Here is a 23302-nt window from a genome sequence, read left to right on the forward strand (position 1 = left end):
CCCAATAAAACTAACACATACCCATTTTCAACCCAACATTTCCACATGGTTTAAAGTTAGTCCCCCAGGCATAACATACCATAGCTACACCTCATAGCTTTGGAGGAGGAGGAACAAAAACCAACCCTCTAGTTTTACAGGGCACTCATTATAGCAGATTTGAGACCTAATTTAATTTAATATTGGAAAAAAAACCCCCTTGAAAATAAAAATTTTGGCACAGAAAGACCTACAGAGACCTTTCCGTTAGTAAAAATGTTCTAGGAAGATTATACAGAACAAAGCAGAGCAAATTGGGTATAATCCTTTCACAGCAATGGAATTTTGAACCCTCTGTGAAAAGCAATCTATGAAACATTATAACTTCTCCTGTGCATCCGACAAAGAAAAAGACAAGTGAACAAGTTAGCTAAAAGACATAATTCAAGCACAGCAAACGAGTAGAATATGGTTGCTATTTTGCAAATACCATTATTTCAAATATTGTCTATGAAAGAGCTACATGATTCAATCTTAAGGTCAAAAAGATTACTCTAAATCTTAAGAAAAGACAACTCAATCAGTAAAGTAGCTTTGAAATAGCATGTTACATTAACACCTTAAACCTTTAACAAAAAACTATTTTCAAACTAAGCTCTCTATGCATGTATTTTGGCCAAATTCAGAAAGCTTCTGATTTTCTCAGCACATATATATTTCAAATAGAAGAATAACATCAATGTAAAGCTGTAAGATCCTTCGTTTTCATGGAGGGGTGTGTGTGTCTATAAATCAGGCATAGAAATATATATTTAACTCCCTAAGTCACCTGAAATGTAGACCTAGAGAGAGAATCCCTTACTGACTTTTACCACATCTGTGTTCCTTGTACTCCCTTAAAAGGAAGCAGTGTTTCTGCCCAGATAAGAAAAAAAACTCCATAACAAAAGCAGACTTCAAACAGAAGTGAACAGTACTCTAAAAAAGGCTGAATACTGTCTGAGGAGGTGGGAGGAATGGCCCAGGGACCGAAGGAGTTAGTGGGACCCTTCACACCATTAACCCTCTTCACTGAGCCTGACAAACCTTGTCGGAGAGCAAAAAGTTATGTTCCAGGTAAACTCTGGTAGCTTTTTTAGAAGGTAGATGTCTTCCCAGTGGAAAAACGTCAGAATATTATGCTGAAAAAGAAAAATCGATTTCTGCAGTCCCTCCCCACAGGACATACTCCCTTCCCCTCATTTAACTGACTTGCCCATAACAACACTTCTCTTGAACACAAGAGAACCCTTAATTTTCTGATACGAGGAGACACTGAAGAGCAGCAAGGGGTCAGCATAGTAACTGGTTTTCTAAGCCATGAGAAACAAACAAGCCTCACCGTTTTGGTTGCTGTAGACGTGAAAAGTAGTTTTACTCTAACAAAATGATCTTGCATGGTGAGGGAAAAAAAACCCAACCCAAACCAAACCCTCTGCCCTGCTCTGCCTTTGCCCTCTGAGAAAACACAGAGACAGGCACTGCCTGCAGCTGACAGCTTCCTCGGGGCAGAAGTCATGCTGGATCTTCCATTTTGCTCTAATAATCAGAAAGAAAAAAGCAAGCAGTTTCTCTGGCAAAACCGCTTAACAACTATATTCTGTAATAGCTTTACATTAACTGCAGAATAACTCAGCATTTTACAAGAAAAACTGATGATGCTTAACCTCATTAATGAGGAGACAGAACTCCCCATATTTCTGGTCACACTGTTACAGTACTTGCACTATCAGGCACAGGCTGAAAGACAGCAGACCAATGACAACTAAAACAACAAAAAAAGCTTCACATAATATAAATACAGTGGAAATTCTTCCTGATTTGTTAAGAAGCCTCCAGGCTTGCTTCTACAATGATTCAAGACTACTGAGCAATATATGGCAAAATTTAAACATCAAATTCTTTCAGGCAGTTGTTTAAGATGATTGCTTTTCTCTGTTTTACACAGGTAAAATGTAACACTCCATATCATCAAAATGAAATTTTAGAGGCAATATTTTGGTGAAAATATGCATGCAAGCTTACAGATTTATATGACATTCAAATAGTTATTTTTTCTATTGTAGAAGTCTTCAAACAGTCCTTCAAGAGAAAGACTGGCTTAGCAAACTGCAATGTTACTTACACTTGCAAATGAAGCACAATCTGTTATATATATTATTTGTGAGGCCATAGCATAAGAATGATTTTAGAAGTGTGTCTACAGTCTAATGATACGATTGGCATCTTTAAAAAGAAAAAAAGAACTCTAGTTTAAAGATAATCAGTGGGGCGATAAACAGAAGCATGCTGGCAAGTAGGTGCAATTTTACAAGTAAAATTTCCAGCTCTCTTGATCCTTCCTTCTGCGTTTTTTAATTCTCCACTGATAAATATAAAATGCTTCCAATATGGCATTATAACAGTTGAGTTTGTCAGTGACTTCTTTAGACATTTGTAATTACATTCTAATACTGTTGAACTTTTCTGCTTAAAAATCCACTTAAATTTTCAAATTTTAGTTAAAGCTCCACAGATCAACAAGTAAAGACACATTTAGAATAACTCACCAGTATAAACTGAAGCTTTATTGTCAAGATTGCTATAGGGAAGGAATCACTTAAGAGCTTGGACAGTATTTCACTTCAGTCAAATCTACTTTTCATGAAACAAAGCTACTCAAACAAAACAAAGCATAGGTTATAACTACATTTTTCAAGTATAGCTATCCTTTGCATGGTTTGCTCTTAAAACCAAATTTTTACCCCTTAAAACAGACAAGAAGTACCAAAGGTGAGATTTACCTTACTAGGTGTAGATATTCAAAGTTGGTGAAATAAACTATCTCCCCAAACTAACTATTTTTCTCTGAGGAGAGGGGGGAGAGAATGACTGGTTCAGATACACATAAATTTGGAGAGGTCAATTTTACCAGGAACTTGAGAAAGACACAAAGATAAAAAGCTGAGAATCAACCATGACAGTATATTTGAAACAAAAGTATCAACTACCAGAAGAAATAATGTTCTTACTACTTAAAGAATGTGGTTAAATGTTGATGGGATGCACTCCAGTTGCCTAAAGCAATCCTAATGAACCTTTGAAGGTGATCACTAATCAGATCCTAATCTAACCAAAGACTACAGTTGAAGGACTCCTGTTTTTTAGGGTACATCTTCACCTTTAGAATCCAAAGTATTCTGGATTACAGTACTTTTAGTTTCTCCAGCAGGAAATACTTGGTACAGAATACTTTACTAATCACATAAAATGTGAATAAGGATGGGTTAACATATGCTTAACAAACTGTTGGGAGAAACACACATACTTGGAACTTTGCCCTATTTGGACAATTTTCAAGAGGGACTGAAAAAGGCACATCCTTGATACACACAGAACCTGCCACCTGAAATCCAGCACTCCAAAAAATCAAGGGTCACCAAGCCACGAACGGTTTTTCTTTTTCCTTTTTTTTTTTTTAAAACTTTCTCCCCCCAGCTTAAATGGCTGATTCTTTTTTTTTTTTTTTTTTTACTTAATTTTTCCAAAAGCAACGAAGTGTGAAGCACAGATCACGTCTGAGAGTATTTTAGCTCTAGCAGTTTGTCTGGCAAAGTTACAAGCCAGTAAAAGGGAGTTATGCAAGAAGGAAGTGTCAGGGAACTTAATGCTACTGATCCCACCTATTAAAATGTTTACCTGAAGACCATTTCTGCAAAGACAAATGCCTTACATCATAACAACTTATCACTTGCCAAAGCCTTTCTGCCCAGTTTGCTTTTTAGCCCTTTTAAGCTAAGTAAGTCCAGAAGGACTTGGAAAGTAATGGGCTCATAGGCACTACAGCAGTGTGATTTCTGGGTGGTACAACAGCAAAAAGTTTGGGTTGAATAAGTATTTTAGATATTTGCCCCACATGAAAAAATCTTTACCAGGCTGCAGTTTAATAATTATGCAGTAACTCTTTGCAGCCTACCTCCTCACACCACTAGAACACATTTTCACAAGATAACTGTGTGCATATCAGCAGTTACTTTTATATCTGTAAGCATTTCATTACAACACTAAATAAAGTTAATTAGGAATATTCTGGGAATATATTCTGATTCTAACATATTAGTCAAACAGTGTGAATAAGTGGGGTGTAGAGGCAGATAGATACAGTATAAATACTTCAATATCAAGTTTTCGTCATGACAAAATGTATATAAGCTCAAAAATATATCTGTGAGAAGAAAAAACCTATAGTATCAACAATCAAACACTAATTTCCTGTATGTTTTTGATTTTATTGTTTAATTTAAGGATCTATCAATGCCTTCTGCTTGTTTTGTTTGTTTGTTTCTATTTATTCAACCCTCTGGAACCAGGATCTACAATTTTCTAGCTGGCAGTTAAAACGAGTTGTTGCTTCAACACAGCACAGACAGTAGAGCATTTGGGACTAGAAACATTTAGGGGGAAAAAAAAAACCCTCCCTCAAAAGCAAGGGGAAAAAAAAAGGCACCTTTGGAAGAAACAAATTTATTTAATTAAAATGGCTTCAAAAAGCTGTTATTGCCCCAGTATTAATTTTGTTGTGTAGAAATCTTGGATAACAGGAGAGCTTTCAATTAAAAATATTCCTAAATGGAAACTTATCTTTAATGTTTACAGTGGACACTCATTCAATAACGATATTTAAGTACAGAAACAAATTATGCTTTGCATGCCCAGAGCCCTCTTCCTTCTTAGAGCCTTCATCAAAATCACTTTCAAACAGAAGTGACATTAAAATTCTGCAGAACAGCTGGCCCATGTGAAAACAGCAAGATGTGCTGCCAACAGGAGCACTTGTCTTTAGAAGCTGATCCTGGATTTCAGTCTGGAGTGTTTCACCATTGCTTCTGGAAAAAACCTAACTGAAGCTGCAGTAATTTTTTAATCGCTTATGTGTACTACAAGCAAATAGTCTGTTTACTTCCAAATGGATAGAAATGCAAGGGAATTCAATCATTTAAACATACACTTAGCTTGTTGTAACTATGAGAACTGTCATTATATCAGGAAAAATTTGTACCACCAGGAAACACCAAAAATGCCCACTTTGGAAGTTGAATTCAATCAACACTTTTGGGAAAAAGGAAGTTGGTAGAAGTTTCAGTTCTTAATGCCTCAAAATACCCCTCTTGAATAGCCACTTATTCACAAGAGTACTACTGTACAGACTTGAAACATACTAGCTAGGTCAGGTCTTGTATTACCCATACGAGTTAAGTTTTAAACTCAAGAAAAAAATACTTGTGGCAACCTTGCAAAATTTTTAATCAGAATTTTCTGTTATATAAAACAAATATTAATCACATCCTCTTATGAACCTGAAGCATGTTTTCTTGTCCCAGATGTTGAATTTAGAATGTTGCATTAGACTGAATTTATAGGAAATTAGGCTAATTGCGGTAATAACTACAGAGACAAATTTGGGCTGTTCTCTGTGAAACAAACTCAAACTTTTCCCAACAACTTGAAATTTCAGAAGCGTAACAATCTATAAAATCGGAGCCATCACATCATCTATATTGAGCTTCCTTTACTTGCTCCGCCTTAAGAACAGGAATTTCCAGAGAAGTACCTTCAAGCTGACAAACGCCACCTAGCACTGCAAATTCTTAAAACAAATCCACTTTTCCCACAGCTAGGAGAGGAGGTGGCTGCCTGTCAAGGATCTTTAATTCTGCAGAGTTTAGGTCTGGTTTTTTTTCCTCTACTCAACGATTATTCATTGTCTTCAAAGGCTGAGTGGGTTTCCTCCTTTGGTGGGGAGATGTACTGGATCATACTAAAATGGAGTGAGATGCTCATTAAAATGTAGTATTCAAGTAGGAAAACTACGTTTACTTACCAAATTACATCAAGGAACAATAATGAGCTGCTGCTCCTATCAAACATATTTTGTTTCATTGGGTATTCATTATCTCATTGCCAATATCAATAAATGGGCTGTATTTGCTTTCTGAAGTCTTCCAGCAATCTTAATTCCACGCAGAGATCTTAAACCACCCAAACAAGCTGCAAGATTTAACGAATTCACCAATGCTTAACTGAAATGCTGTTTCTGCAACTCAAAGATAGATGTCCTAAGTTTCGAGGGAACACAGTCTTTAAGACAAGATGTTTTCCTCTGTATCCCACAGCCATTAACATGGCAGGCCCACAGCCAAAACTACAGTGCAGTTTTAGAAATGGGCTGATACTCCAGTTCAGGCCAATTCCAATAATTAACTCCTGTTCTTATAGAGGGAGATCTGAATGGGAGAATTACAAAAGGACCTAAGCATTATGCATAACTAAATTCTACTGCTTCAGAAACTGAAGTAGTTCAGAATAACCACACATTACAGACATTCAGATTAAATGTCTGAAGCAATTACTTGGAAAAAGATATATCAATGAGAGCAACAAAGTTAAATTTTTCTTCAGACAAACAAATTTTTCCAATTACCTACAATGGCAAGTAATTGTTTACTTTAGGATTTGTTCACTCTGGAATTAAGCATAATGTTTTCTTGAACATCCAAGTGTTGACCACATACAGAAATATTGATCCCCTTTTCATTTTGCAGTTAGCCATCACTAAGTGTCCCTTTAAATACAATCTACTTCAAGGGAGAGGAGCTAATGAAAGATTTAATTCTTAAAATTAACTTCATAGTGTGTTCTGTCTAGGGTGACCTTACAGAGAAGCTCTGTACCAGACAGACTGCTTGACGATTAAGTGAGCTATGCTGATGCAGCAAGTGATCCAGAAGGCAGAAAAAGATGACTTTAAAACCACCAATATTTCCAAATTTAGATCTTCAGCTTTTCTATATTGTAAAGATCAAATCAACAGTATACTTGCACCATTTAGAGAGGAATTCTGAAAGACTATACAGTGCAATAACACTAAGGCTTTACTCAAGAAACAATGCAATGAGTTGCCTGGATAAGAAAACAGAGGATCACTATTCTTTGGCAAAATGCTTGAATTTCTACAATTATTTTGTCAGCTATATTTGAGATGTGCTGTTGACTATTAAGGGTACTTTCAACAAGACTTTTGACCATATACCAGTTAGTTCCTTAATACGTTTTGAATAGATTGTCACTGAAATGGTTTTTGAAAAAATTTCAGGTGACTACGAATAACAAATGCAAGGCTGACAGCCTCGGAAATATTGAGCTGTAAAAACTTAGGTCCCAAGATTCTCAAAGCTGAGTGTCTCAAGACTGGGAACTGGAACAAAGTTATAGTGACAGTGAATACACTGGTTCAATTAGCGTAAAAGCTGTCATCAACAAAATTTTGCACAGGAGTTTGCAGCAGTCTTTTCTGGCAGTAAGAAAGCAAGCAAAACTATAATTTCTGTCTTCTAGCAGAGTGGCTGTTGAAAGAAAGTGCTATTATATTTGAAAGAAAATAAAACACTTAGAAGAATTGAAATACCACTGTTCCTTTTAAAAGTCTAGTAAATGGGTACAGAAAAGACAATTGAGGGATTTCTGAGACTCTGAGCTCAGTTTTCCTTGATTATGAACTAGCAAGCCCTTTCTATAGATAGCTGAAGTTTTACCTACATTGTGAATCACATAACACAACCGTACTTTAAATTAAACCACTATTCTCATTTGTTAAGACAACAAAGAATAGACACATTGACAAAACCTGTTTTGGAAGAACTCAAAGGACAGCTTTAATATGCAGACTCTTTCTGATCAGACAGCCAAAACTAGTAAAATAATTTGCTTTAGTTCAACCAGAGTTCAAAGATTTATTCTATGTAGAGTTTCAAAGACTGGAGGCTCCCTGAAAGACTTCAGATCAATACCACTCTGTGGCAAAATAACTTTAAAAGCTTCCTTCTTGAATTCAGTAAGAAATATGTATCAGAAACTCACAATGTGAATGTACAAAAGCAGAAGGCATTTCAGATGTTCTGAAAATAAGCTTAAGTCCAAGCATAAAGTACCATTTCATATATATCTTTTATAATTTACACATTTGCTCTTAAAATTACAATTGTTCTATGAGTGAAAAATATAATCTACTTGGGATTGATGCAGAAATTATCAGTAAGAAGTTTTGCTAAAGAAAACATTTCACTGAGCTACACTTTTATAAAGGAAGTTTAAATACTGCAAGAAAATTTTGTTGTTAATAGATTAGATATCACTTCTAGTTATTAGATTTCTTCTCACTAGTTATACAGAGGAGAATACTTCCCTTTTAAGCAGAAAAACATGTCTTAACACAAGAACTGAAATTTCCATTCCAAAGTAAAGAAGTTCTCAGCAGAGCAACCATTAGCCCTTACACCAGATTTACACAAGCTGAAATTACCAAGACTGGAACTAAACACTGTAAAAGCACTGGCCTTGGCACTATGAATTGAGAGCATTCAGAAAGAAGTTTATTAAAAAAAAAAACCCAAACAAAAAAGCCCCCCAAAAAACCAAAACAAAACCCAAACCAACCAAAACCAAACTACAGCGCACTGGGAACCTGAACAAAACCTATGAAAATGAAATGAAAAATCCATACAGGTCTTCAGTGCTTCAGGGAGGCCTCGCACACGAGACCTGGAAGCTTTCAGTAGTCCCAACACCCAGATAGTCTTTCCTGCAACCGAGCAGCACTCCTTTACTTCTCCACAACTTCCCACAGTATAACAAGGCCTTAAGGTTATTAGAAGCTGGAGACCTCCAGGGAAGACTCTCCATATCATAGTGACTATTAACAGCAGATAGAATATTGCTACAACAGTTCAGTTTCCTACTTAAAAGTTATTAAAAATTACAACATGTTGATTCTATGAAAACTAATATTATGGCATAGGTAAATGAACTGCACTATTTTTTACTTTAGTGTCACTGCTGGGCTCATTTCCCCTTGTTTAAAGCACTGCTTGCACTCTGCTTGGACTGCAATTCCTCAGGCACAAGTGAGGCATGTAAGAGGTACTGGATACCGGGGTGTTTGCAGCATGAGCTATCCTTCAAAAATCTGAGGATTCTCATCACGTCCTTTCCCTCAAGAATTAGAACCTGACTGCAAAGCCTGTACTAGAACATACAAACACAGAAATGGAAGGGTTCATCTGGACTATCAGTTCAGCCTCTCACATGAACATAAGTACTCGGAAACTAAATTAGTATTATGTGATTTTTTTTTTTCCCCCCTGCTAACTCCCACTCACCACTAAATACTTCCAATATCTTAAAAGAAATTTTAAGTGTATTATAGAAGACCACATGCCACAGCTATATGCCATGCCACTGGAAGACAGCAATCGAGACAGCACATCTCAAATTTCTGTTTTGTTGCCCCAGTTCCTTCAACATTTCAATTTATTAAATGAAGTGCACTCAATTTCCTAGCTTCAGTAATACAACTGAAGGATTTCATTAACTATTTTCAAAGTCTGCTCTGCATCAGAAAATAGGTAAGTCAATAGATGCATAGCACACTTATACAGGGCTTCACATCTCCACTACAAATTTCCAGGATCTACAAACTGAAAGAGGCTAAACCCCAACCTTTGACATACTGCTTGACTGATTTTCTCAACAGCATTATTTGTTTCATGTGCCTGTCCATCCTTCTACCAAATGTATTCTTTTGAATATTTGCCACAGCCTTTCACCTCATTTTTCCTCTTCCTACAAAGACCAGTATTAAAGCATACTAACATGGAATATATTTGTTCAATACATATTATTATGGCAACTACTTCACAATATGCATGTTTAAGATAAGGGGAAATGAGAACTGCAGATGTGTTCACTATCACTCAAGTCTCAGTGGAAACAGTAGAGTGAAATCAAAATACACTTGAAAAATAAAGCAAACCGTGCAGTGACAACTTAAGGCTTGAAATATCCCAACTAATGAGATACCTCTTGTTGCTAGGTATATACCGTGCTATGGAAGCTAAACATGCAGTTTTCTCTTATGAAAAAATTCTACTTGTACTAGTCTCAAAAGGTTTTTCATATTATGCACCATTAATTGTTACTAACACTTTAAAAACCACCTGTGCACTTTCATGATTTATAACTCCTTACTCATAACTTACAGCAATAAATTTAATGTGTGACATGTTTCAACTACGTTAAGTAGAATTTCACTCCAAGTAGAAAATTTTAGTAGAGCTGTGACAGGGCTCAAGTCCAGCTCCTGCTGACGTCAGGCTCCTGTTTGCTTCACCAAAAGCTGGATCAGAGCTCTAAACAGCAATTCTTTTATTTAAAAAAAATTAGATAAGAAGCATCTCAGAAAAATACTAACTACACAAAGATCAAGATTATTTAAGAATAAGAACTTGTTTACCTCCTTCAGATTTTCTAAAGAAAAGTGAGCTGCAAATGTATTTCATTGTTATGCAGGTCATAATCGCAAGAGGCTGATCAAATGTGAATGGTATAAACAACTATTTTTTTTAATTTACTAATTTCTATTTCAACTTTTTACACATTATGAAACTCACATTCATTGTTTGGTCTATGCAGTACCCTTTTAACATGACACTTGTGAGATAAAGGCAAGCATTTTATTAAGTTGCATAAGCAGCTAGGATTTTAAAACATCTCGTGGCTGTCCAATTGCAACCTACCTGCATGGTAGCTACCAAAAGTCATAAAAATAAATGGATGTAGGAAAGATGCTGCATTTCCCCTCCCCTAGTAGCTGTCAGATTTCTCAAAGATTATGTTTTTCTCCATCCATGAGAATTCGAGAAGTAGCACCAACCAGAGAAATGATCACGGGATGCTGTAGATTTCAAGACTGAGGACTAACATTAAACAGAAGTGCTAGATTTCTGAGTGCTATGGTTCCAGTGTCAGTAACTACTGGAAAGGTGTAATGGAGCAATGGAGCATTGCTCACCCGAAAGCTACTGTCTCTGCTGGCCTCATCTCTGCTAAGAATGAGCTGAGCCAGAACATGAGAGTACTGGATTATATTTGGACTGCCTTCCTCTTGTTCGTCTTTTCTTTTCCGGAAACATTAATAACTAAAATATGGACATCAGGGTGACCATAACAAGTTGCAAAATAATGATTTAAACAGCTGGTCCAGGGTGGATTTACATAATGAATAGTTGCGACTGGCCTTTAGAATACAAAGCGTCTGTTTTCTTAATGTGCCAAGAGGTGATGGTGTTCATGGTAACAAATAACTTGTGACTTCAGGCTATATGAGGGAGCAGAAATAATTGAAAATTATTAAATACAATTTCAGCCTCATTATGCTCCTAACACCGCAAAGACTCCAATTTTCAGAATGGAAACTTCAGATCTTGTTGGGACGTATATGCTTGTATAGCACTTATTTTTTAGAAACGTGGCCCTCAGAAACTGTAGCTAGTATTTGTGTTAGAGTGGATTAAGCTCCTGGAGATTTTAATCCTGCTGTTTAGCAACTGTTCTTGCATTACCCCTCTGGTACGGTATCTCTTTAGCGCATACAACACTGACTGACAACAAAAACATCAGTTTAAAACTTCAAACTTAAAATGGAATGAGGATGATGGGTGGAGGCTCCTTTCTATCTATCATGCAGAATTTCCTGCCTGGCAGACACTGGGTCAGCACTTTGTGAATATGTTTTCCAGCACTCCATTCAGGTTCAATCCTGGATGCAATTTAACAAACTGACAGGGAAACTCTCAAGAGGTAGAAAGGTCAAAAATAGAAAAGTTACTTAAGAAGCTGCTCAAAGACTTTATTCTAGCAACAACGTGACTACCTCTACATGGCTTCTGAGAGCAGAAGTATTGCCAAGCTTACTTACGAATGTTCCTATATGAAGCAAAAGTTAATTACAAACGTACTTGCTCTATCGTAACCCTTACGTGGGGAATAGTATTTAGCAATAACCCTAAGCAATATTTCTTCATACAATTATTTTTGCCTTTTGTTTTTCAGAATTTGGTGCATTTTCTACACAACAAAACATCACAGTATTAGGATGAATTAACAGTGACATGCCACCACCATGCCTTGCTGTTTCAAATAGTATTCTAAAAGTATTCATCACTGGTTTGCCCTTCCTCTTCCAAACTTCATTTAGGAGGGACTTTTTCTTCTAGCTATTTGAGAGAGATTAAATTCTCATACCTTTTAGACTAACATTTTTCTGAAGATGCTCAATGATTAGAGATACCCACAATAAACTAAAAGGCCTGTGCAAGCTTCCCATGTAGCTTTTTCTCCAACAAACCCCTGACACACAGCAACCTTGCTACCCCTGTCAAAATCTCCTCATGAATATTTATTTATTGCATTCTCTGGTGGTTTTTCCCACTTCTCTTATACGTTCTCTGTGCACTAGAAGAAAGACCACAAAAGTTAAAATAATGTAAATAAGTCACTTAAGTCCTACTACTTACATTATCCTCCATTAAGGAAAAACTATTGGAGCTTAAATTCTTATGACTGAGAACAGAGTCCAGTTATGAGAGCAGAAAGAAGCTACAACGCACATCTGAGTCACGTTTGCACTTTTAGCACTTTGTGTTACAGGATGATGATTCCAGCAATTCTAAATTAAAACTGTTATAATCTCCATCTTATATTGTTCTCTTTATATTGTTTGGCTTAAAAGCTATTGAAAGGCTGCAGATTGAGAACCATTCCTTAACATATTTAAAATAAGCACTTAGTTTATCAAGTTCTAGTTTACTAGCAAATTGGTTGATAGTCATCCAATAGTCAATCCTGGGACACTAAAATAATTTTTGCAGAAGAGACTAGCAAGTTTAAATTTCTTTCTAAGTAGAAAACCATCTCAACAACCTCATTTTTATGAATGTCCCATATAAAAGCATCTCAAAAATTCAGGATGAAAAAACATAGCTTTCCAAAACTATGCTTTATTTTACTTTAAGTAACACTGCAGAGGACATTGTCATGTATCTGGCTCAGGATCAAGACTACTTTAAAATAAACGCAGTTCAGCAGCCTTCAGTTCTTTCAAAACAGGCGATATCCTGGTTCTCAACAGAAATTTACTATGACCATTTCCTTTAATCAATCCCAAAACATTGCAGAGGTAAGCATGACAATTTCACAGAGTTACCAAAAAAAAAGTTACCTACATACAGAGGTTAACAATGACATGAAGACTGCATTGACAAAAAGCATGCTGAATAGTGCACAAACACAATGAAACATCATTAACACTTCTTTTTACATTTAAAAACCTCATACCTGGGTACACTGCCCGTTAAGCTTCTTTCGCTTGACGATGATGATGATGACGATGATGATCCAGGTCTTTGATCTGTTTTCATTCCTGGAGTCTCTGTTGCACTCATCTGAGGTTTTTCACCTTCCTCTTCTGGCTTTTTTTTTTCACTATCACTTTCATCACTGCCTTCTCCTAAGATGTCATCCACCTGCCAAAGAGTGGAGAGTCAGTGTACCCTCTAACAGACTATTCTATAATCAGTCTTTCATAATTATTGGATTGCTCTTAAATAATCATTAAGAATATGCTTCAACTTTCCTTGACCTTCTTTGTGAAAGTTCAGATTAACCCCAAATGTCTTCAATGCAGTTTCTGTAACAACTCTCGAAATATTCTATTCAAATTGAATATAATTAGTCTATGTTTAACTTAAGACAGATACACATACTCACATACATCATAGTCCACATTTGAAGGTGTTTGCGCTCTATTATAACAGCTGTTATAATACAGCTCTATTATGAACAGCTGTAAATGAGAAACTGAAAAAGTGCTGTCTTATGAAATTAAAGGGATAGATGTTTCATACTATTGTAACATATAATAGCATATAGTTTATATTATACATACTTTATACTATTGTAACTTATCAAATCACTTGGGCAAGGCATATTAAAATTTCTAACTAATAAGTATTCTTATATTTACAGGTATTCCTTGATAGATATGTAACTTTAAAGAAGTGTATTCCTAAATAATACAGTATGAATGGAGCAGAACACGCAGAACCCCATTCTAACCAGACTGTCTGCTTATGCTAATGAATAAAGGCAAATCTATCAAAACGTTTACACTTTTCATTAAATAGTTGCTTGGCCTTTGCTTCTGAAAAGTTAGCATGGGATTTGATACTCCTCTAAGAACATGCTAATTTTCTCTGACAGGTCTGGAGCTGCTGAAACCATCATTAAAAGCAAATCAAACTCACGAGCTACCCTGCTGAGCTTCAAAAGGTTATATTCTCTTTGAGTCGGCATTCAACCCTCAGAAAGAGATGAAAAACACGAGAAAACATAGGTGAAGATCCCACGGTCTCTCTATTTTTGTGAATGGCAGAGGACATGGAAAGAAGCCATGTGAGAGTATTTCTCTACTGTATTTAAGAATTTTTCCTAAAAGCAGCTTATCTCAGCCTAAGTTAAAATATGCTTTACAACTGCTCTCTGTTCTCACTAATGCCACATCTGCTTTATCAAGAAGAAAAACTCTGGATATGAACATGGACCAAAAGATTTTACACTGCTTATCCACTGCTTTTACACTGATAATCTGAAACACTAGAAGAAAGCTATAAGAAAATCACTTATATCTGGTCCTTCATAAATTTCTTTGTTTACCTTGATATGCACGGAAGGAAAGTCAAAGCTGCCTCTGCTAAACAGATGGATTTGGGGGATTTATTATCTTTCTACAAGCCTCTCTCAGCTATTCCTGTTTGAGGGTAGTAGCAAATATTTTTTCTTCCTAATCTTGTGCTACTTTCCACTGAGGATTCTACCAATCCATATTGTTCCAAAAGAACAACAACGCAGAAGGAATAATAATAATGAAAAAGAAAAAAAAAAAGTACTAAGTACTTCAAAACATCCTAAAATAATAATTTTGAGGAGACTTGCCAGCACAAGGGAAAGCAAAGATATTTTGTTACAAAGTATACTTGTGAAAAACAATATATTTAAATATGAAATTGTTTCAGAGTTCTACAACTCAAGCTTTAAAACTGGATTTAAAAATCCAGGCTATACTATCCTTGGATGGAATGACTTGTATACAAAATGAAAAGTAATTTGAAAGTTTCTTAGATCTACAATTTAACCTGTTTTTCCATTGGCCCTTGTCTTGGTCCATTTTCACTGCCTGAACCATTGCTGTCTAATGCCCAGCTCTTTCACTGTGAAAGCTGTAAAGAGACCATAACAAAAAAGGAACCACATACCAGCTTAGTGCATCTAAACACAGATGACAGTTTCAGGTAGAAACTGTAGGAATTGCTGCATCAAATCAAATTACATTAGTCCAAAAATACTTTTCCCATGACCAGAAGTTTTCATACGTGTGGAAAATAAGAATCGCAGAATGCAATCCAGGGTCAGGGAGACTGACGAGATGGCTAGAGATAAGCCAACAGTGAGCCTGGTAAAAGTGTGCAAAGTAGACAGGGTAGGGATTTTTCGGTGTGTGCAGAATATGCAGAAAGTGTCAAGTGTTTTAAGTATTACAGTTTGGGATGGGATGGCAGGAACACCATGCCTGTAATAGCTTTGTTAGAAGATACTCACTGTACCCAACATGGCCAGCAATTGACAGCCAAGTGGTGGCACAGATCTACAGCTCTAACAACTCCCTTCCAGCAAGTCTTTAAAAGTCTTTAAAATTATTCTTTCATTCCAAAAAGCAATGCTTTTCCAGAAAATCGTATGTTTAAAGCTACGTTCTCACTACAAAATATGTTGAGGTTTTTCAAAGGACAAAGTTAGGTTGATAAACATTCAGTGTTACAGATGTCTCTCACAAACTGAACTTTTATAGTCTTTTAAAGTCTACTTTGTGTGAACAGTTTTGACGGACTAGCAGTCTAGTTATTGCTATGTCTTTTTTTCTTTCATTCTGCACAAACATGACATTATTCTTTTGAAGTCTGGAATGCCATTTAATATTAGAATTACTAAGTTACTTGTACACGTAGATGTCCCATTTCTGTGGAAGGGCATTTAAAATGCACGTATAAATCATAGAAATACAGCAGATTTTGAAAATAATTGCATGTGAAAACAATTAATGTGGGATGGTCCTTACAAACCACTTCAACTACAAAGGCACCCAAAATATGGATTTTTGCCTAACTATAGACTAAATTGCAAATCGTGCTGAAATATAAAAAATTACCATATTAATCTTCCAGAATACTCAGAAGAAATGGAAAACAAACTATTTTCATTGAGGCAGTGAGATTTAAGCCCTTCACTTGAACAAATTAATAGGTAAAAAAAGCACATTAAAATTTAAGTAGCAGCTATCTATCTAGACACATCACTAACTTTAAATAAATAAAAAAGCTTAAAGAACAGTGGAATCTTTCAATCTGGTTCAAACCAGGACAGATACTGATGTACCAACTACAACTTCTGCTTATAACATTAGATTTTATATGATTAATACAAATGGACCACATAACACTTCAGAAGAAAATGGCAGCTAATAACAAATCTTACTGATAAGATACAGTGAGAGGATGTTTACTGCTTAAACACTACCATAGCCGCTATCTTTAAAATACTTAAAGACTTTTATAACACAGCAAGAATGATTAACATTGAAAAAGAAAAATGATTCATCCCTTGAAGACGAGAAATTGTTCTATTTAACAAGAGAATGAAAAGTCTGACAATTCCTTTAAACACCCGATTATAAAAGCCAGAAAAAGTCCTCAGCTGACAAAGCTATTTTATTTCTCATTTAGGAGGAACACAGCATACACTCATGCAGACAAAGTATACAGACCAAAGAGCAATGAGATTTTCAGTCTCATATTCTCCAATCATGAGCTGTAAAGTACCTAAAGCTTTGTTAAAAAGAAAGCCAAAACCTTCTGTAGTATTAACAAACCAGGTCAGCTGGAAAATGTTCTCACTCTAGAAGTTGAGTTTACACATTCAAAATTACTCAAGACTCTGAGAAAACACCAAAAAAAGAAACTGTCAGTAGCAGCCCCAATTAGTTAGAAACACAATTTAAAGGCAATGTTTTGGGACAGCATTATGGATGTGACAGAGACCTACCGTGATGCTTTACATTTTTGGAAGAAGGAATTATATATGCAGTTATGTAAACTACATATTAAAAAAAAAAAAAAAAAGAGCTATGAATAAACTTTAATTCTTGTTTTTAAACTAGCAAGTATTTAAAAATTCAAGTTTTAACAGAACCAAGAAACTAACTACCTCAGACAACAACAGGACAACACGTGTAACTACATAAATGATCTCTCCTAAAAGCAGTAGAATGCTCTGAATCAATTATTCACTGGAATTACAGAAAATTCTACAAAAAGAATAGGTTTGATGGACAGCTGTTAATTTTTTTCTCCAGTTTTGCATGGAAGACACACACATTCCCCGTCCCCCCTCCCCAGTCTTTCCCAAAAGACCAATTATACTTTTGCTCCAATTGATTGTACAAGTTCTGGGAAAACCAAGTATTTACAAAGAGTTCTTTAGGTTTGTTTCCACTGCCACAAAAATGACTGTTCATTGTTAGCAATGGAAACAATTGAACTGGTATTGACAGTAAGCACAGATAAAAATCAACTGCATTTTCAGCATAAAGCCGGTGTCTCCTAAGCACATATTTGACCTTGTGTTGAATACATTGCATCTTAGGAAGAACTTGCAGTTACCAACATAATCTGCCATCTGAATGTGCCAAAAGGTTTCAACGTGTACCTTATATCCCCCCCATGACATACTTTTCATAAAAATAACACTGAAATGAAAATAAGATGGCCAAGTATACCAGTAATTGCAGGTTATCTCCATGTAAAACATGGTATTACCTCAACCTACTCTTTACAAATACTTTAAAATGCTGCCATGTCTAGTGCCAGGGACCATGATGCCCTCTTAGTAGTTATTAAACATAAAAGCTATCAGACCACCAGCTCTATCCAACCAGTGAGTAAACTGATGCTCTGCAAAGAAATACCAGACTAAAAAAAGCAAACAGAAGTTTCACATGTCAATTCAAATTCCACTAGCTTTATCTGCACTGCATTTCTTTTAGTATTCTTTCAATTAGCTGAGTAAGTCTGACTCTCAGTGTTTCTGGTCAGGATGATATACCTACATTGTAAATACAATCAATACTGACTTCTTTTAATGCGTATCTCGAACTGTATGTGTATAATTACTTGAAATGTAATAGGCTAGTAGTCTTGAAAAAATGAATCATGAAATGCATACCACACCTTTTAAAATATACTTAAATACATTGCTGACATCCTGAAATCCCAGTGTGCTCAAAACTGTTCCTAAGAACCAAAACAGTTCAATGTTTGGGGCTGGTTTTGCTTGACATTTTCTCTTTTTACTAAAACATATTTTGGGACTGACCTCATACACAATTGCATGACGTATATGAAGATCTATTATTTGTTATTAAAAAAGAAAAGTAAAAAGCTAGTGTTTTGGTCCTACAGGTTACTTCTAAACTGCAGGACATAAACTGCTCAAGGTTGTAAATATACTGCATGTATTTTAAAAATTATCAAGTAAATGTGCATAAACAGGCAGAGAAGATGAAAGACAGTGCTTTTTAATTCTATCCTCAATTACTTCTAAAGTATCTTAAGCCACATCTACATTAGAAAGCTGTCCCTGAAACATGGGCACCTTCCAAATGCTGCTAACATCCAAATTCCTTTGCAGAGCCTTAGCAATACTGCCAAAAGATGCTCTTCCATGTAATTTATTGTTTCTCCAGCAGAACCGGTGGGCGTGCTGTTTGCGGAATATGAACAGTTTCCCTAGAGGACAGAGAGCTTGCTTTTATAAGCTCCCATAATTCTGTATTTGATCCTATCATCTTTACCCCTGTCTCCACTTCCAACATTCCTTTCTGCTTTGTCCCAAACTATTGCTTTTTAGTAGATCAGGGGAGTTTTTACACATATTTTACATGAAATGTTAGAGAAATCAGCAGACTATTTCAGGAACTTTAACACAGCAGTAAAACGAGAAGTCAAAGAAAGAGTGGATGGGAAAAGTGACATTAAAAATTACAAATTAAAAAGCACTTCTGAGCCTGTGAAATTAACAGTGAACAATGGTATTAAATTGCAAATCAAATCAGAGAGAGTGGTGGCTCCATCTTCCTGGAGTTGTGCACTGAACTTCCTAACCTTCCAACACAGAGGTATGAAAACAAAACTGTTCTGGCAGTGGCAAAATAAATGGAAATAATATTGTAAAAACTTTACTAACTTCACATTATTAAGTAGTTAGCAGGAATTAATACAGTACTGGTTGGACTCGATGATCTTGAAGGTCTTTTCCAACCTAAATGATTCTATGATTCTATGATAACTCTAAAGAAGGTGCAGTTATCTTCTCATAACCCAGCTTACAAGAGGTCACCCAATAGTGCTCCCACCATGCTGCAGCCCTGGAAGACGCGACACCAGCCGAAAGGCACGTGTGGTTTGGAAGCAATGCTTCTGAACCTGCAAACAAGCCACACGCTGTCCCACGGCAGCGTGGGTCACTGAGAATATTTCACTGGCTAAGTATCACAGTCAAAGAAGGTAAGAACGAGAACTCTCTTTAAAAGAAGCAATCTTCTTCAACAGGTTCAAGCAAGGCTGCCCAGCTGCCGACACTGACACAGCATACAATGACCTGACACGTTACTGTTATAGCACGTTCACGAGTGCTTCTCCTCTTTTTCCTCAGGCTCCTCAAATCATACACTAGGCATTTGGTAAAGCAAGGAAAGGTTTATCAAGAGCAGGGCAGGAGAAATGAGATTCATGCAACTGACCTGGAAAGTTTAACCCCTTGGCACACACAAAAAAGCACGTTTGCCAAGAAGAAGAGTGAGAGGCCGTGATGGGACTGATAAAGCACCTTCCTAAGCACACGGCAGAAAGTCAAGCACAGGGTCATTTAACTTTGGCAGGCAGTCATCTTTAATTTCAAATCCTGCTTGGTTCTATGCTAACCAGCATAGCACGGACTTTACCCATATGCAAAACTTAAGCAAGATCAGGTGTTAGTTAAGCAACTTTGTATGTCAGATTAAAGTTTCTACAATGGCTGCCTATTTCAATGTTGTCTTCTACCAAATACAGTGTTAATCTAATTTTTAGGTATCTTTTAAAAGGCACCTGATTTGTGTTACTTTGTATCCCTGACAAAACGGGCTGAGTTCAGCAATATACCTATAAAATCTTTTTCATTTCTAGTGAAGCCAGAGAGCAAAAAAGAAGCAGTATCAACACCAAAGTGTAAAGAAAACGTAGTTGCACCTAAATACAGAGTTCCACTGAAATTCCAAAAGCAAACAAACTTTTTATAGGAAGAGAAAAAATACCTGAAGTCAAGTGAATTTATCTTAATGACTACAACCAACCAGTTATTCACACTGTGAATAACAAAAAAACCAAAGTAGAATCTGTTTTTAATGGTTTACAAATGGTTTTATCTCAAGCATTCAGAACACCCAATTAGTTTCAAAATAAGGGAACTTACTTTTTCTTCATAATTTTTACCATCTACTGTATTTAATTATTCTTGTTCTTTGATTCAGAAACACACTTTTTTGTTTGTTTCTCTTTACCTTTCAGCAAAGCCCCCCCTCAAAACCCCACAAACCCAAAACAACCCCCCCAACCAGTAGTTTCCTCATTAGCAAGTAAAGAATCATTAAAACATTTTACTGTGTTTTTGTAATACAACAGTATTAATGAAATAATCAAAGACATTACCGCTTTGTTCCTCAGCAGCAGAAGTCCCAGAATAAGAGATCTTCATTCTCAGAATTTATTTTTAAAATACACCTTGCTTTTCTAAATATCGTATAGTATATTTTTGAGTGGGAGGCAATTCCTTTTTTCCTCTGTGAAGGGGCATTATCCATGGACAGCTTTTTTTAGTTCAGGCAGTGAACAGATTTCTGAGTTATATTAGAAGTCGGGCCTTTGGAATGAGAGCAAAACCAAACCTGTAATGTGTGCTTCCTGGCACTTGCAGTCTGGAATTCTGCTCATCTACTGTTATTGAATAGCACATAGAAATACGAGCAGCCTATGGTAAAGACCTACAAGTTTTAGGATGAAAAGCAATTATGTGAGAAGAAAAACCTTTAAGCCTTCGCTCTACGCTGAGCACAGCTGCTATGCTCAGATTTGAAAAAGAGCAATTTAAAAACACCACGTGGAAGTTACTTACGGAGGTCCCACTGACAGTCCCTGGAGGCTGCACTGGGACCCTGCTGGGGATCAAACAGTGGCAAACACCAGTCCCAGTACCTGTAGCCCACAACGCTGCTGCACAGCACTGGCTATAAAGCCAGCACGCATTTTAATTGCGGCCTTAGACAACAGTGTGTGCTCCTAAAAGGCAGATACTGCGGGGAAGAAAACCAAACGAACCAAACAGGTTCCCTGTATTAATTTGACCACTTAACTCTTGCAATTGAAAAGGTAAGGTAACTGTGACTGCAACTGTACAATTCACTACATTTGGGTTTTACTACTGCAGTTAATACTTAGACTAGGAATGAAATAAAGTGCCACTTAGAGATTACATACCGATATCGTTATTAAAAGGCAACACCAATAACAATCCTGTATCCTTGCTTATGATTGAGTAAGACCGTTAATCCTTCAAAGAATGCCACTTAGAGGTTCTTAATATCTTTGATTTTCCCATCTAGAAAGCAATGCCTAGATTTGAGTAGAAACCTCATAAACATTCTGAAGATCTTTAGGACAAATACTTGAAAGAGCTAAAAGAAACATGAGGTCAAGTCTTTCCTTGGTAATTAGGGTGCCTCGAGTGCTGACTTACAGATTCTAGGCAGTCCCTCTAAAACATTAACACTATTATTACTATAAGGAAAATTGCTTTCTTCAATTAAATTAGTAACACTTCGTGATGTTGGAAAGAGGAAAAAAAAGCCCATTCCTAACTACCAATTTCTGAAATATAAAATAAATTCACATGGACTAAAAGTTACTAATTGTAAAATTCACAATGATTTTTTAATTCAGTCTCTAAAGAGAAAATGTCTCAACAGAGATAATGGGATGATTTCTCCAAAGAATTCCTGAGTCACTGACATCGCTGCAGCCTGGAAGCTATGATTTTATCCAATTATAAAGCCATCCATACCTCTAATCTTCCTTTCCTTTATTCTGTTTTCAAAAGAAACCCTCTGCCAAAAGATCATTAAATAGTAATAGGCCTGTAAATCTACATTGTAATTTTTATTTTTTTTAAATGGTGAAGTCTGAGAATAAAATCAAAATTACCACAACACCTATGTCCAGAATACAGCTGTTCACCTATCCAGCAGGATAGACTTGATGGGAACCACTGAAAAACAAGAACAGCATTTCGACTCTGAGTAAGACTGCCCAGCATCAAGCAGAACACGAATGAGTACACCTTCAACAAATAGGGGGTAGATTTAAATTTAACTGCAGGGTTTCCTGGTCTTGCAAGATGAGCAGAAGCAAGAAGGAAGGAGGACTGCCACCTCCAGCATCCTGCTGCTAGATTGGTCTATGTGCAACAAAACTATCTCATTGCTCGATAAACAACATCTCAGTGACAGTAACAGCTTAATTATCTCCGACTACCTTTTTAAGCTGGGTTATTGTTTAGCTACACTAGTTCCCTGTCCCACTTCGTTTTATGTCTACACAAACACCCATGCTGTAACAGTACATGACAGCAGCAACAAACCACAGGGAATAGACTTTGGATAAGCATCTCTCTTAAATGTGTAGCCGCAACCTGAATAGTGGAAGTCTGCAACAGGAAACAGACCGATGACTTGGAAAAATAATGTTAAAAGTATTAACATATGCTCTTTCATGGCCAATATAGCATTTCATAAACTGGTGAACCGAACCATCTGCTACTATTGCTGCTTACTGACACCATCAGCAGATTCTCTTATGGATAGTAAAACTTGTGTCACTGGGCAATCTTTCAAGTTTTTCCACACCTGTAAATCTTAAAAAACAAAACCAAAATATCTGCAATGGAACGAAAACTCGAGCTGCATGCTCAAGTTTAAGTGCCACGCTTCACTAGGTGTCCTGATCTCACCTTAGACAACCCTTCATATTAAAGGAACAAGCTAGTGAGTGAATCCACAGATAATAGTCTGTTGTAGTCAAATTCTGTTACGCTCTTTTTGTAGAGATAAGCACTATCTAAATATCCAGACTGGAAAACCTAGAGAGTCTGTTGATGCTACACAAATGGAATACTAATGTACACAAACTCATAGAGGGAAGGGAAAGGCACA

At 36.3% G+C, this 23302-nt stretch overlaps 1 protein-coding gene across 1 annotated transcript in view; it reads right to left on the minus strand.

The window, feature by feature from the left end:
* CTDP1 (CTD phosphatase subunit 1) overlaps window positions 1-23302 on the minus strand; it is a 114452-nt gene that overhangs the window by 24244 nt on the left and 66906 nt on the right. The window contains exon 12 of the mRNA XM_075052092.1: window positions 13228-13415. Coding sequence (XP_074908193.1) covers window positions 13228-13415 — 188 coding nt within the window. The remainder of the gene's footprint in view (window positions 1-13227; window positions 13416-23302) is intronic.

Source organism: Buteo buteo, chromosome 20 (genome assembly GCF_964188355.1).
Source record: "Buteo buteo chromosome 20, bButBut1.hap1.1, whole genome shotgun sequence".
NCBI lineage: Eukaryota > Metazoa > Chordata > Aves > Accipitriformes > Accipitridae > Buteo > Buteo buteo.